This window comes from Chlamydotis macqueenii, chromosome 17 (assembly GCF_036417535.1).
Source record: "Chlamydotis macqueenii isolate bChlMac1 chromosome 17, bChlMac1.mat, whole genome shotgun sequence".
In the NCBI taxonomy this organism is placed as follows: domain Eukaryota; kingdom Metazoa; phylum Chordata; class Aves; order Otidiformes; family Otididae; genus Chlamydotis; species Chlamydotis macqueenii.
In genome coordinates this window covers 1,214,824-1,230,911 of record NC_141572.1, presented here as the reverse complement: position 1 = coordinate 1,230,911, position 16,088 = coordinate 1,214,824, and the positions used below count along the sequence as shown (strand labels likewise).

The 16,088-nt window shown below is 50.0% G+C and overlaps 1 protein-coding gene across 3 annotated transcripts in view; it reads left to right on the top strand.

Moving 5' to 3' along the window:
- Positions 1–16,088, top strand: part of CORO1C (coronin 1C) — a 52,818-nt gene that overhangs the window by 33,776 nt on the left and 2,954 nt on the right. For all 3 annotated transcript variants that reach the window (XM_086761955.1, XM_086761958.1, XM_086761956.1), the window contains exons 3-10: positions 4,229–4,351; positions 10,491–10,620; positions 12,429–12,610; positions 13,171–13,290; positions 13,621–13,725; positions 14,909–15,054; positions 15,279–15,336; positions 15,428–15,673. In XM_086761955.1, the coding sequence (XP_086618081.1) occupies positions 4,229–4,351; positions 10,491–10,620; positions 12,429–12,610; positions 13,171–13,290; positions 13,621–13,725; positions 14,909–15,054; positions 15,279–15,336; positions 15,428–15,673 (1,110 nt within the window). The remainder of the gene's footprint in view (positions 1–4,228; positions 4,352–10,490; positions 10,621–12,428; positions 12,611–13,170; positions 13,291–13,620; positions 13,726–14,908; positions 15,055–15,278; positions 15,337–15,427; positions 15,674–16,088) is intronic.

The window sequence follows — 16,088 nt, the reverse complement described above, 5'->3', positions numbered from 1 at the left end:
GGAACAGTGCTGCTTATCTCTCTTCTGGATTTAATAACAATTTTTTTTTCTCTCCTCTGTCAGTTTTTTTCTGATCTGGGGTACATGAAAGCACTAAATGAATTCATTTGGTAAGGTCAGCTTACCATCTGTTGAAAGACCTCGGTATTGGGTGTGCTTCTGGTCAGCGCCATCCAGCGTGTTACGTGTAATCCTCACATTCACCTTTTTGGCTAACTTTGATAAAATACAGCTCCGCATCTCAAAAGTTGTTACTGTGATGTGTTGCTCAGCCGGAGTCACGATGGATTACGAGAAGGATTTAATTTCTTGAAGTCGTGCTGAGTTAATTTTAAGCTGCGTATCAGCACTTGAGATTTATTTTAAATCCTTAACTAATTAAAAGATTACATTTTAAAAATAAATAAATAAAACCCCAAACCTGGGAGCATTACAGCAGCATGAAAACGCACCGATTTGGCAGCAAAGTTGCAAACCTCGTGGCGTTCTTGCGGCAGAGGCGCCTCTTTTAAAAGGAATTGTGGTTAGAAACGTTGAGTTTGGTAATTTTACAGGCTGGCTCTTTTTTTTTTTTTTTAATACTCGAATCCCACACGATGCCAGGAACAGGGGTCTCCTGCTCCGGAGAGGGGAACGCTGCTGGGAGGAGGATGCCTGTGGTGGAGCCTGCACGGACAGAATTTGCAGCACTGGCTTAGAGAGGTGGCGAAGCGACACATCTGAGCTAAAACCGGCTCATTTCTTACCCTGCTGAGTGGTTGAGGGGAAGCTGTGCTGGGCCGGGCCCTGGGGCAGTGACAGGAGTTACTGTCCTTTGGCAGCACCCCAGTCCCTTTGAAGGGTCACACTTTTGGATAAAAGTGTGTTGGTGATTTTTTTTTTAAAGTGGAGCAGATGAAGTGCGTTTAGAAGCGTTGCTGAGGAGAGCTCTTGCCTTTTGGTGCGTGTTCAGGAAAGCACCGCGGTTTCCTCTGCGCTGTGAAGACAGTTTTGTGTTTCTGACCACAAGTCAGTAGCTTGTCTGAAAGTGGTTGGACTTCTCCTAGGCCAGCTGCAGCTTCCAGCAGCACGGCAGCCTTTTGGCCGGTAAGCCCTTCTGTCCATTCACATCCTTATTTGTTCTCACGTTGCTGCTTTGACACTATTCTTTGTGGACCCTGGTGAGCAGCTGAGCTGGTCCTCTTGTGTGGTAGTGCTGTGCCCAAGTGTAGAAGTTGATACTGCGGGGCTGTGCATCTCGGAATCACAGAACAGTTTGGGTTGGAAGGGACCTTTAAAGCCCATCCGGTCCAACCCCCTGCCAGGAGCAGGGACATCTCCAACCACATCAGGTTGCTCAGAGCCCCGTCCAGCCTGGAGCATCCACCACCTCTCTGGTGGGACAGTGTTCTACCACCCTCAGTGTAAAAAATTTCTGCCTTATGTCCAGTCTGAATGTACCTCCTTTTAGTTTAAAACCATCACCCCTCGTCCTGTCCCAGCAGGCCCTGCTGAAGAGTCTCTCCCCACCTTTCCCGCAGCCCCCTTTGGGCACTGGGAGCCGCTCTCAGGTCTCCTCGGAGCCTCCTCTTCTCCAGGCTGAGCAGCCCCAGCTCTCTCAGCCTGGCCTCACAGCAGAGCTGCTCCAGCCCTCTCAGCATCTGCGTGGCCTCCTCTGAACTCACCCCAACAGCTCCACGTCCTTCTGGTGTTGCGGGCTGCAGAGCTGGATGCAGTGTTTCTCTTGTTTGTACTCTGCTTGCTTGGTTTTGTACATTTTTGTGAATAAATACGCTTGAGGTTGCTTGACATTATTGCATCTGTCACACTGCTTCTGAACAACATCTCATTTTCCTCATCCTCACTCTGTTCCCTCGTTAGAAATTGTTTTTGTGTGTTGCTGTCCACATCCCGGCAGAAAGCGCGCGCCTTACAGATGGTGCAGATAAGCATCTCCTCACCTCTGACGTGGTGCAAAGACATTTCTGCTCGGTTTGGTTTAACTTCCCCTTTGTGCATCTGCTGTTTCTTCTTGATCCGGATGGCTCTGGCAATGTCTGCTGTCCGTCTCCAAAACAGTTGCGCCTGTGCGTCCATCTCAAGTTCCTCAGCTTGATGACAAGACTGAGTTTTATTCTAGCTGGGTGACAAGGCTGAGCTTTGCTCTAGCTTGCTGCTTCACCCTTCGAGGGACGGGGACTCACTCCCCGGCGGGAGCTGGAAGCCCACGGCTGCCCTGCTCCCTTCTGCTTTCAGGCGTCGGGAGCTCCTCTTGCTCCCACAAACCCTCTGTCATCTTGTTTTCCTCGCTGCCCTCGGAGCACAGCCGTTTAGTGAGCTAGTGGATGTACAAGATAGCAGGTTTAAAAAATGAGCTTGGTTTTAGGAGATGAAAAGCAGGCGGTGGGGTTGCCTGTCCCTGTGGTCAGCTGCCTGTCACAGGCAGTTGGCTGCTGCTGCTCCTGCTGTTCAGGTTCATCGTGATCAAAACTGAAAGGTGAAGTTCGTGGTTTAATTTGTTCAAATTGATTTTTTTTTTTCCTCCCTGCAGTAATAAATTACTGTAAAAACTCTAAACTAAACTGACAAGCACTCTTGCAGCCTGCAAGTAATTACCACGGGCTCCTCTTCGAGGACTGCCCTGAGCCCTGCCTAGGAGGAGGAACAGGGAGTTGCTGACATCTCACGGTCTTAATCGTGTTTTTTCCTTTGGTTTAGGTCTGTGTTTGTGTTTGGCCTGCAATGTGACTTCTGAAATATGTTCGTGCGCATAAACTGTGCGTGGTTCTTTGTTAATTAGATAAATTAAAATGGACGGACTATACATGTCAGTTGGGTGTATTAAATTTTTAAATCCTATTTCACATCGTGACATCCAAGAGGGATTATGCAGACTTTCACTACTGAATGTCTGATTTATGGCTTTTCATCTGCAACACTTTCACTTTTAATAATTGCAAAAGCATTTGAATCACTAAGACGGTCTTTTTTGAAACCTAAATTTGGCCGTTTAGGAAACAGTGGTTGGGTTTTTTCTGTGACCGTTTGGATCTGTATCTTGGTTTGTTGCTAGCAGAGGCCTTCAGGTCAGCAGCCTCCAAAAGGCAGTGTCCGGCATTGTTCTGAGCCTTTGTGGGTGTGGCAGCGTTGAATGGGAGCGCGGCCTCCGCGTGGAGATGGGTAGGAGGCAGATATGGAGAGACGTAACCTCCAGGGTTGGGGAGCGTTCCATCGAGTGGCAGAAGTGGAATGCCAGCCATTTCTTCTGCGTGTTTAAACATGAAAGAAGACGACCCCACCCCAGACCTCTCCCTCCTGTCTCTCTTGTCCCGTTGCTCATGGAAAGGCCATCGTGGCATTCCCTGGAAATAAAACCCCTCGGAGCGGGACCCAGGCTCTGGCCCTGGAAGTGCAGGAGTCTTCTCCTCACCCTGGGGTATTAGGTGCATCTGCAGTTTGGGGGGTCACATACTTCAGGATATTGAGGGGCTCCATCAGCAAAATGTAGACCCAAAGTTGATGTCTTTGCAAGCACTGTGCTGGCATCACTAGATTTGTCTCAGTTCAGATGGGAACATCTCACTGGGTTCTTTTCATGGAAGGTTTATCTGTGTGGAGAGCTCGACTTGCTGGTGGCCTTGGTCCTGCAGCCAGCGAGGCAGGTAGGGATCAGGGGCGGGTGCTGTGCAGTCCGTCAGCGTCCGTTATTCCTGAAAACAGTATTTTACTCTGCACAACTGTGTGCTAAAAACTCTCCATCTAAGCAAAATGCTTCTGTACTGAAAACAAGCCGACTTGGTAAATTCAATGACCAGCAACACCCTTCAATTAAAATTTTAGCGTGGTTATCTTTAGCTGTCGTTGGCCAATGTTGTGAAGCACAGACAAAACCAGAGCTTCGCTGGTTGGGCAGAGCCCTCTTCCCGAAACTCGGGGTGGACAAAGGGAGGGTGTCACAGCAGATGCTGAGATTTGGGCAGCAAAGCATCCCTGCATCCCAGCGGGAGCAAGCCCTCCTGCGCTGAGCCTCTCAACCCTTTTCTTGCACCATCAAGAGTTTCCAGCTAGTTGATGCTGGAGAAGGGAGCTGCTGGTTTGTTTCTTCTAACGATGTGCAAGATGATTAAAATTTCATGAAATTGTGAATGCCAAAAGAGTTAATGGAGAATGAGGAAGCATCCTCTTCCACTCTGAGCTGTTTTCTGTGCTGGCTGTGTGTTAGAGCTCTGTCTCCTGTTTCCCTCTTCAGACTGGCCGAATCGACAAGTCCTACCCAACAGTGTGTGGCCACACGGGACCAGTGCTGGACATAGACTGGTGTCCTCATAATGACCAGGTCATCGCCAGCGGCTCTGAAGACTGCACCGTCATGGTAAGTGTATTTCATTTGTCTTGCAGGGTGGGGTTTCCTTCACGCTAAAAATACTGCTGCAAACTACACTTGCGTTTCTGAGATCTGCTGTTTCGAGGGCAGAGTCCTTGCGGATGTGAGAGTGGTCACAGGCATTCTGCACGTTTTGTTTCAGCTTAAGTAATGATGCTAGTTTGGCCGCAGGAGCTGGCTAAAAATTGGAGCAGAAATAGCAGAGTGAGCTTGATTACCTGCGTAACAGCAGAATTTGGACTCTCACAACTGGTACTTTCTTGTCGCCTTCCTGTTTGAGAAGGTGAGACTTCCGAGAAGAATCTCTTCAGCACTGCGATGGCATTTTGTGTAGTGGACAAAGTCTTCAGTTGCTCTTCCATTTTTCCTTCCCCTGGGGATTTGTCAGATGTTTGGGAAGAGGAAAGAGAAGAAAGAGTGCCAGTCAGTGGTAAGGTGTTTGTAGTGCTTTGGAGAAGACAGGTGGTTCCTTACCTCAGATATCCTGATGGATGCGGTGGTGTGTGTTGGGAAGAGGCGGGGTTTGGAAGGGAACAAGCCCATCAGGTTCCAGAATTGCTTCAGCCCTTGATTTAAGGGTGACACTTGAATTTTTTTTTCCTGTATCTACAGGTTGAGTAGATGTCAAAAGGACTTTTTAAAGTAAGTAGATCAAAAATAATCCAAATTCTGCACCTGCCAGCCTTGGTCCTGAGATCTATTTTACCTCAGAGCCCACTGAACAATGGGCGACCTCGCACTGCGATGGATGTGGAATCCCGCAAATGCAAACACAGCAGAATAAGTGAAAGGAAATCCTTGTGAGATGATATAATGCCAAATAACTTTGGTGATCTTTGGCCATATTTAGAAATGCTGTAGGCTGAATGTTATATTGAAATCTTATTATAGATCATGTCAGATAAATTCCTTTGCTTCTGTTCGTCGTTAAAATGTTTGGGAGGGGATTCATCCCAAGAGGCTTTTCCTGGGACAGCTCTTGCCTGTGATCTCTCAGTCTTGGAAGCTGAAGCATGTTAACAAAATGTGCTATATTTAATATTAAACAAAACAACAAGCTTCTGTGTCTGTAATGTTCACTGCTGGGCTAGAGCTAAGCTGAGAAGGATGCAGGAATGTTCCTCCACACACCAGGATCTAGAAGGGCTGGGAGTCGGAAAGAACGGTTTCTGAAACATGAGCATCAGCAGAAGCCGTCGAAGCAAAGGTCCATCGCTGCCTTCTTGGAGGCAAAATAAGTCTCTAATCCAAGTGCAATGAGAAGTATGTCGTGAGGCTCCAGAGGGATTGAATTATGCAGAAAAACCAACAGTGTTCAATTACAAGTTGTCCAAACGCTCCTAATGTAGACACAAACTGTCTGCGAGAATCCGAGCCTCCGACCGCGCAAACAAGCTCCGTGGGGCGTGGGTTCACGGGAGGCTGCCCGCTCTGCGGCCGCTGTTTATCCGCACGCAGCGGAACCGGGGGTGAGCTTCCCCCCATCCCAGGAGGCAACACACGCGTGGACAGATGCCGCGGTGTAGCCGGCTGCAAGCTCACATGCTCTTGTTCGTGTGTGGTACCTGTTGGTGTCACCGTGTCGCCAGTGGAAGGGAGCAGGTGTAGCAGTGAGTCCTTGAAGGAGCAAGCTTATGCAGCTCATGGTTTGGAAGATGTTAGGTGCGTGTTGGCTGGAGGTTTAAAATGCAGGGAAGCCAAGCGATGTCGTAGCAGTAGTGATGAAGAGAGCAGAGAGGACTGAAGTTGTGTGTCCTGATAAGTGTGGCATAACCTCTGAGGGGAAACGATGCGTCCCAGGTCGTTTGGGACAGTCGTCAGCTGGGCTGGACAGAGCTAGGGGATGCAGAGAGCAGTGCTGGCCTGGACTGTTTGGAAACAAACTGGATGAGCCAGTGAGCCTTCCCATTTTTAATTGCTTTTCTGTCCTGGCACGGGTAATTTAGCATCCTGTTTTCTTTGCTTTTCTTCAATAAAGGTTTTGGAGTCCTGCTTCCTGAACAGCCTGTCAGTGAATAAACTCATCTTACTGTAAAGGATATGTGGCTGTTCGTCAGCTCTGAACTCTTCATTAGCCAACGTGAAATGAGAAAAAGTGATGTGGTAGAGGAGATCATGTGGCTTTCTGCAGAAGTGGCAGCTGCTTCTAAAAAAAAAACCTTATGTTTTTAAAGGCCATCTGTGTCTTGGCACTCAAGGATTTAGGATCTTACCCTCTGCCACAACAGATCTCATCGACGTCGGCTAGACGTGTGGTGAGGGGGAGAGCGTGGCTTTGAGATGCTCTCTAACCGATGTCTCTGGGATGAAGAGGGCTGGTTCCCTGCAGCCGTGGCTTTGAACCCTCTGCAGCCTGTGTGTTGCACGAGGAAGGTTAACCTGGCCCTTGCAAAAGCTGGAAGTGTTTTCATTTTAAAAAGCACATAAAGTATGGAGGTGGACATACCCTGTGAGCTGCATATAGGTATGGTGTGTGAGATCTTTAGGCTGGGGGCTGAAATAAGGGACTGGGAAAGAAGTCATCATCTTCTGATACCGCTTAGCTTTGTAGCTTGGATGGCTTTGGAGGTTTAACTCTGTAGCTGCATCAAGATTTGTCTCATGAAAGCCACTTGATAGGCATGATTAGACCGTTTCAGGTGATGCACTCGTGAATTTTGCCGTCATATCTGATGCATTCAGAAATTATTTGGAGGTCAAGAAGAAGAGGATGCTGGAGGCTAGTGCTTAGGACAGCTCGCCCTTGCAAGACCAGCTTTGTGCAGGTCGCGGTGCTGGTGGGTATAAGCACATCACCGATCCCAGCAGAGGAAGAAGTAGAATGGACCCCTGCAAAACACCACCTGCTTTTTTTTTCCTCTGTGGGAGCGTAGGCTTGTGGAGGAGCGGATGCTCTTCCCTCGTCCCACGCTGGGTATTCCTCGGGGCACACGCTGGCCTCTGTCCCCTCCTGCCCTTGCCGGTTGGAGTGTGAAGCCAACAGATTCCTTTGGAGCTGGCAAATACAACTCACTTGAAGTGGTTTGAGATATAAAGAAATGCTTGTTGTCTGCAAGGGTTTAAGTATTTCCTCTTTATGCCTTGTTCCCAGTTCTCCAGAAAGTGGCCCGTTTCATACACCCGATGCAACGCAAGAGCCCCAGTCAGACGAGCCGTGCCACGTAGGTGATGGCAGCGGCCTCTCTGCCCCGTTCGCTGGTTTCTTGCCGAATTTCTCTCTTCTTTTGCAGAAGAGTGGGTCGAGGAGTCCCCATCTCCTCTGCTCTTGGTGCCTCTCAGAAAGACTGCCTTCAAAACACCGTGGCGTGCAGATACCTTCTGTGGCCACGTCTGGTGTTTTCTTTGAAGAATTGTGTTCTTGTGCCAGAAAATACGGAATTACTTAAATATTCATGCTTGATATTCTGCTGAATGACTGTAACGTGCTGCAGGTTTTCTAATTCAGCTGGAAAATGTTTGATTGTCTAAAGGCTCGTAGGTGGTATCAGATGGCCTTCCTCAGATATGGAAAGTTAACTTCATCAGAAGGTGAATGCTGATGAGTTTGCATGTAATGGCCAGAGCAGAGTTTGTTTCATTGAGCAAATAGTTTTAAAAGTTAGACCAGAGCCCTTGCAGTGACCTGAGACACCAGCCTGCTCTCAGGCAGTTAAGACGTGGTACCAGCACAGGATGAACCGGGACCAGGTAGCTGCAGAGAAGGTCTTGCCGCTACAAAAAAATGGGTGTGTGAGGCGCCTTTCCTGCAGCCATACGAGAGCAGGGATGTAGGTAAATCCCAGGGCTCAAACTCATCCGTTTCCTATGTGATGTGGATGTAGGAATTGATGTTGTTTCTAGAAATTGACTTAATCTTCTCTGCAGGTTGGTGCGGAGCCAGAAGAGACAGTTTTTGACTCTTTTTAAAGGATATAAAAAAAGTACTGAAACAGTTTGCTTTATTTTCCTTCTCACGTGCTGTTTGTGCAAAACCTTTCTCCCTCCTGCTCTTCCTCTGAGACCCAAACCTCTGCACACCCCCGTGGCGTGACTTCACTTCCTCTATCGCAAACAGATCAGACGTGTTAACTTAAAAAAAAATTTTAAAACCCACAAAACCAATCTAAACCTAGCAACCCAAAACCCCCCCAAGCGAGGGAGCTGACAAACTGTTGCTGGTGTTCAGGTTTCCTTTGCGTGCTCGTCCCGAGTCCTTGCCGTCAGCAGGCTGCTCCTGCATCCAGGGTGAAGGTTCCTTCGTTTGCCCCGATCCCATCCCACGCTGGAGAAAGGCACCCCACCCCACGCAGGAACAAGTGGGCCGGCTCGCTCCGGAGCAGACCCAGACCTTTCACACTCCTGGCTTTTTTTTTTTTTTTTTTTTTTTTTGCAATACCGAGCAGGATTATTAGGTCAATAGTTTCTGTAATCTGCAGAGGATTACGCTGGTCTGCAGCTGCTGTAAACTATAGAGACTTTCCCTTAAAAAAAAAAAAAAAATAAATCCATCCTCCAGAGGCTTTTAAAATCCTATTCCTTGGTATTTTGCCTCCAATTCCTCCCTTTCCTCTCCCAGCCCCGCACCTCTGCCTCAGAGCCCCTGGCTCTCCCATGCTGCCTCTTCTGCTGCGTTCTCCCAGCTCTTGCGTTCTCTTTCCAGCTTTGTTACTGCTTTAGGTAATACCCATTTTCTGCGGCGCTGCATTGGTGCTAACAATTGGGAGGTTTTGGAGCTGGTTCGTCTGAGACCTGCGTGCAGTTGTGACATAAGTGCAGGTCCCAGTTGTAGCAGACTGACGTTGAAGTTCCCCTGCCCTGCCAGCAGACGCGTTTTGAACTGTTGCTACTGTCGGGTTGTTACTCCCTGCCTGGCAAGAAGAAAGCTGCTGCTGTTAAAATTGAGGCTTTGTAACCTGGTTTCATCGTGCGGTGGGCAGGTGAAATGCTTTATTGCAGGTGGCTGCCGTCACTGGCAAAGCTGGTGCTGGACTGGGAGCAAGCAGGACGACATCCTGCCTCTCCAGGCTGAACAGCTCCGGCGTGCAACCCGTCTTTAAAAACGTGATTGCTGGTAAACGCCTCGGTTTGTGCCGTCTTGTTGCTAGCGCTGTTCCGTCAGGCAGGCAGAGACACGGGGATTTTTCAGCCCTTGTGGAGAAATTCTCGGCTGAGGCCGTGTGCCCGTCGCAGGTCGTTCCTGCTGGGATGCTGAGGGTGCTGGGAGCTGCGTCGGTGGGAAGCGAAATCATTGCAGGGTTGTTCAGAGGTGAGCTGGTAGGTGCTGACAGTTTTTCCCATCTCGGTGGGTTTTATTTAAGCAGCAGCCATCCCTGTGAGAAGGGAGAAACTGGGATTAGCGCAGAAATCCCTGTCGCCCTCACACGTCTGTCTGCCTTGCTTCCGAAATCCGCTGGGCTCGCGTCTGCTGGCTCTGACAGCTTGTTGGGCATGGTGGGCAGGGTCTGGCAAGCCCTTTCCCTGGCTCCAGAAAAAGCAAACAATAGAAGGCGAAGCAAACGTGCTCCGATGCTGCCACCTATCTATGTGTAGCTATAATTGCTTACTGGTGGGCTTTCTGTTTAATTTTTTTATGCACTACATACAGGTCAGATTCAGTTCGACGATGATCGTCCAGTGCTGAATGGCAGGCATCGTTTTGGCAGGGCTGGTCCTGCTGTGGGGCAGTGGGTTTAGTCTCTCCTGTCCCTGGTCCCTGCCAGTTGCAGAAGCCGCCTCCTTCGGTGCTCTGACTCCGCAGCTGGAACTCGAAGGGACAAGCATAGTTTGAAAAGACAGCAGCTTGTTCAGGTGGAATTTGAGCTGCAAGGCAAACTGGTTTGAGTCCTTCGCAGGCAGCATCCGAGCTGAACGGATCCCCGGACGCAGCGATAACGGGGCGTTTGCAGTGTGAGTAGCCGGTGGTTATGTGCTGGCAGCATGAGCGAGGAAGGATGTTACGCAGGGATCAGCCGAAGGTTTATTAGTGGCTGGGAACAGTTCCCTCCCTGTTTCTCCCTTCCTGTTTGTATGGAGAAGTGACAACTCCGACTTCGGCCCTGGCGTGGCGCGGGATGCAGGAAGCGAAAGAGTAACGCGCTCTGCAGAGCGGGTGGCCCTTGGCTAACTGTCTTTCCTTTCCTCTTCCCAGGTGTGGCAGATTCCCGAGAACGGGCTCACCCTGTCCCTGACGGAGCCGGTGGTAGTGTTAGAAGGCCATTCCAAGAGAGTCGGCATTGTAGCTTGGCACCCGACGGCACGCAACGTGCTGCTCAGCGCAGGTACAGTGCGGTGGGGCTGCGGGGTCAGCGAGCGCCTCTCCCACGCATTTCGCTTGCACACCGGGCATTTTGGAGGGGAGCTTGTTGGCTCCTTTTCCTTCTCTCCTCTCCCAGCTGCTTAGGGCTGGTGAATCACAAGGGTAATGGCAGTGGCTGGGAACACGGGACACGTGGCTCACAGCCCCCTCCCCATCTTGGCCTTTTGTAATCTCCAGTTTACGGGGACGAGAGGCAGGAAGTTGTCTCTGGGCATGAATTACAGTACTAAAATTGTTCCAGACCTTATTTGATCTGCAAGTTTAATCTGCGGATAACTGTTTACATCTGCACTCCCCCTCATCCCTGTTTTCATACACTTTTAGAAGACCCAACTGTTTCTCCTTTCCACTTATCCCTGCAAGGTATCCCAGAGCCTGGCTGTTTCTCCCACAAACTTTCATTTTCCACACTGTCTCCTGGACTGGTATGATCTACGCAGTGAGGTTCTTTTGACCCCTGGAAAACAGTGACATCGTTATGGAAATGAAACGGATAAGTCATTACCCGTTAGCACAGCCCGAGACTTTCACAGCACGACCTTTAGGCTGGAGCCCCATAAAAGAAGTAAATCCTTTTGTCTGCACTGTCAGATGAGCTGTGTGTTTTCTGGGGATATCAACGCCTTCTGAGGTGCCGGTTTGGTTTTGATCTGGTTTTCCCAAAAATACCTGGACTTGCAGACCTTGTGGCAGTTAATGGAACTCAATGTGAGAACATACAGAAGGAGAAGGTGATTTTTCTTAGGTAGCTCCCTCAGACTCCTGTACTCACAAGCTGCAAGATGTGTGTGTCAAGGCGGTCCGGCCAGGATTGCTCCTAAGAAACACAGAGGAAAAGGGATGCTCTCAGGTCATTGCAGTCTCCAGGGTTTCTCCTGGTGACAAAGAGCTGATTTTGGATGTCTTTCACGCCCTTTTTTTCAGAGTCGTTGTTATCCTTTGCCTTGTTACATGCTTTCGCCCCTCCAGAGCCTCAGGAGAAGTTGCTCAGTCACGCATTGTGCTTTCCTTCCCTTACCTGGTCCTCCTGTCCTGTTCTTTATTTTGCTGTCATCTTATCTTAGGCTTTTTTGTCTTCTTCCTGCCTGGTCCTTGAACAAAACCACCCTCCTGATGGTTGTAGTCCTTGTGAAACTGCTGACCTCAGCTTTTGCTGCCTGCTGTTCTTTTTCCTCTTTGTTCTGCTGTTTCTCCTGCAGTCGCTTGCCTATTTTCCATCCGTGCCACTTTTACTCTTTCTGCCACAAACCTCTCTGAGCTGAGGAGGCACCGACTGGCTGCCCGCCAGCACTCACGTATCCAGAGTTGTAAGAACATCACCTCTTTGCCCTTGGCCTCTCGTGCTCTGTGGTGCTCCGGTTGAGCCAAGACCTGCGCAAAGCTCCTGGAGTAGCAGTGGCCAGGGCACGCTTCCGCACGCCCAGCCCGCAGGCAGCACGTCGGCTGGGGCAGTGACCGTCTGTGGGAGCAGTGCCCAAATACTCCCACCTAAACTGCCTCGGGGACAGCTACAGCACCCCCGAGAAGGCGCTCAGGGCCTTCAGGGGAGGAGTTTTGTGCCTTCTCTGTCTGCTTCTCCCTGCTTTGAGCCTATATTTGAGTGAGGATGTGCTGCCTGCGGCTCTGCGTACCTGACAGCGCACAGATCGTGTTTAAGAGACAGCATCTGCAGCTCTGGAGCCATAGCAGGTTTTGTTCCTTGTCCTCTGCTGCTGGCTTCTTGTCTGTACACACCGATGTTGTGACTTCAGCTGTTATTTTCTATTTTAGGCTGTGACAATGCAATCATCATCTGGAATGTGGGAACAGGTGAAGCCCTCATAAACTTGGATGACATGCACGTGGACATGATTTACAACGTGAGCTGGAATCGCAACGGCAGCCTAATCTGTACAGCTTCCAAAGACAAAAAAGTGCGAGTTATTGACCCCAGGAAACAAGAAATTGTTGCTGTAAGTTCTCATGATAATTAAAGAAGCAACAGAGTTTCTCTCCAGCAGAGAGTTAGCAAGAGCTTACGGAGAGGGAATCGGTTGTTCAGTTGGGTTTTTCAAAGTGAGGAAAAAATTACGGGAGGGATAGCAGTGGTTGAAGGATTTGCCTGGGTTTACTGGGATTAGTGTTTGAAGTAGGATTTTAGGGCTCCGTTTTAAAACCTGCAGGAGTGTAATTCCACATCTAATCCTTTTGTATAATTGCGGTTCTGAAGTTGTGTATGCAAAGTGGAGATTTAGCAGCCAGCATATGTGTCGTAGCTTGCAAAGAAGTCTTCCTTCAAACTTGCAAGAGTCTGATAGGCAAAGCTGAAGGGAGCCAGGAGTGACCACTTCTTTTGTAGTTCAGTAATCGCTTTCTTCCCTGAAGCGCCAGGCAAAGACAGGTGAGATGTAGTTGGCACCCTGTGTGGAGGAGCAGTGTGTCCTGCCAGCGATTCTGTGCAGCTAGAAGAGAAGCCACCACCAGGTGGGCTTTTCTCTTCCTTGCTAGAGGCTACCCTGTAAATCTCTTGCAGGAGAAAGAGAAAACCCACGAGGGAGCCCGGCCCATGCGAGCCATTTTCCTTGCTGATGGAAACATCTTCACGACTGGCTTCAGCCGCATGAGCGAACGGCAGCTTGCCCTTTGGAATCCAGTAAGTTCCTGTCCCGTTACTGCTTTGCTGTTGTGACATCCATCACACCGGCACAAGACACTCGCTAACACGACTGTGTCACATCTTTCCCTGGACTGTGTGAATTTTCTTGGCTCCTGCTTTTGTTGCATTTTTTATTAAAATGTCCTTGGGGAAGGAATAAGCTTGTGAACACTTACAGTGTTTGTTATTGTAACACACGGAGTCTTCACGGTGGCGAAGACACCTCTGAGGGTTCACTAGCTACAGAGAGCTGTTAATAATTTGGATGCTATGTTAACACGAGCTTTTCCATTCTTCGTTAACATCATTGCCCTTTTTTATTTCCAGAAAAACATGGAGGAGCCGATAGCCCTTCACGAGATGGACACCAGCAATGGCGTCCTGCTGCCCTTCTACGATCCAGATACCAACATCATTTACTTGTGCGGCAAGGTAAAGAGGAGCTTTTGGAATGACTGGGCTTGTTTAGGGGGAGACTCTTGTTGGATGAGCGATGCCTGTGAAATGTTCCCCGAGGGTCTCAATTGAGAAGGGTAGAACCAAAAAATGAGCACTGCAGCAGTGGTCAGGGCTGTGGACAGATCAGGCTGCTCTGAAATTGGTTTGATCCTCGTGCTGCAGGACCGTGCAGAGAGGCTGTGAAGCCTGCCCTGTGAAGGTCTGGTGTGTAATTGCATGCTTCTTCGAGGTGGATTTACTTAGGTAAAGCTGCTCTTAATGCAACAAGTCAGATGCCATCATCAAAACATCTCTTGTCGATGTTGGCCCAGATGGTTGTACGTTAGTGTGGGAGGAAGGTACGTCTTAGATGTTATCCTGCTTGTGCCTGGAGGTGATGGAGCGTGTAGTGATGATCAATGTAATTTTTCAGTGTTAAATAATAGGACACTGGAGTCACGTGCTGCTTTCTAAAAGCAATTTGTAGGCATTAAGTGCTCTGAAGTGCCCGCTTCTGATGCCGTAGCTTTGGACTTCCTAGAAACAGGAGCTGAAGACAAGATGAACAAGTAATTACAAAGGAGGGTCCGTACGAGTACGCCCAAGAACCTTATCCTTGTAAACAGCTAATGAGAAATACTTGTTCGTATTCCTCTGCTTCAGAGGTGCCAGTGTAGTGGAATTGCATGGAATCAGAGAAACTGGTTCACAGCCTGTCACATGACCGTGGCGGAAAGTGTAGCTTTTTCACAAGGAGAGAAGTGGAAGCTGAGCCGCCCAGTCTGGAAGCACGAGCTCAGTCACTGTACCACAGTGTTCTGAAGATGAGCGCTCGATGCTGAGCAGCTGGTCAGCTGGTGTACTGGGGTTGCAGTGGGGATCTGCGTTACGGCGGTTCTGCTGGTGCCGGGTGGGTAGCGAGCACGCAGCCGTGCGCTGTCCAGTAGCAACTGCTGTGAGCAGCCCGAGAGGAGGCACGCTCCACCGGTAGGCAGTGGAAGTTTTAGCTTGGAAAAAAATAGCTATAAACCGTGCGTCGCTCTGCAGCGGCGTCCCTGGAAGGAAGGGCTTTCGGGGGAGACTGACGGCTGCCCAGCCTAGGAGGGAGCAAGCGTGCGGGCGCGGGGAGCCCTGGCCCCTCCAGCCGCTGCAGTGATCCTCCTTTCCTGTCTCGCAGGGTGACAGCAGCATTCGCTACTTTGAGATCACGGACGAATCCCCCTACGTTCACTACCTCAACACCTTCAGCAGCAAGGAGCCGCAGAGGGGCATGGGGTTCATGCCAAAGAGGGGCCTCGATGTGAACAAGTGTGAGATCGCCAGGTGAGGAGAGAGGCTGACCGGGCGGGTGGTGTCGCCTTAGCAAGCCACCCCGTCGCGAGCTCAGCCGTTCAGAAATGGAAGTCCTGTTGGGTGTAGGACCCTGCTGTTGGAAAGACCTCTCTGCCACGCGAGTGCTTCTGCAGTGTCTGTTGGGACCCGTGACACAAAGCGATACCTGTGCTTGTCCTCACGTCTAAGTTGCACCTCTTCTTTTTCTTTGAAAGGTTCTTCAAGCTTCACGAGAGAAAATGTGAGCCCATCATCATGACGGTTCCTCGAAAGGTGAGCACTACCTCCTCGTTCTGTGGTTTGAAGCCAGCTCGTGCCTTCCAGCCCCAAGGCACTTGAGCAATTCATCTCTTCTGCCTTGCAGTCGGACCTCTTCCAGGATGACCTGTACCCTGATACAGCCGGCCCAGAAGCAGCTCTGGAAGCAGAGGAGTGGTTTGAGGGGAAGAACGCCGACCCCCTTCTCATCTCCTTGAAGCATGGGTACATTCCAGGCAAGAACAGGGATCTCAAGGTGGTCAAGAAGAACATACTGGACAACAAGCCTGCCGCAAACAAGAAAAGTGATCTCATAAATGCTCCAAAGAAAGCAGCCGATGCCTCAAACACCGTGAGTAAAATTCACGAGCTTTTGGGGATGGTGGCCTGAGAACGTGATGGCCGGGGTGCTGCACCTTCAGAAGCAGTTATAACAAAGCTCAAGCCTGTGTGATCCGCACACCCCAGGACTGGGGGCCAGTGGGTGGCCTGGAGTTGGGGTGGCAGATGAGTCGTGACGTTCCAGGCGAGGTTTCTGTAGCTTTGGGAGATTGCTGGGAACTGTGACACAGAGGAAAGCTTGGCTGCTTGGCACAGCCACCCGCCTGCCTGGGACAGCCTCTGCTCCTCTTTTTTGTGTAAAACCAGCACATAGAGTGGGACAAATCAACCTCAGCCTGTGCAGGTCCAGGAGGAGGGCGTACAAGTTCGTAACGAGGGGCTGGAGCTAACGGGCGGTGTAGCCATATGCAGAGATGTGGAAGTGA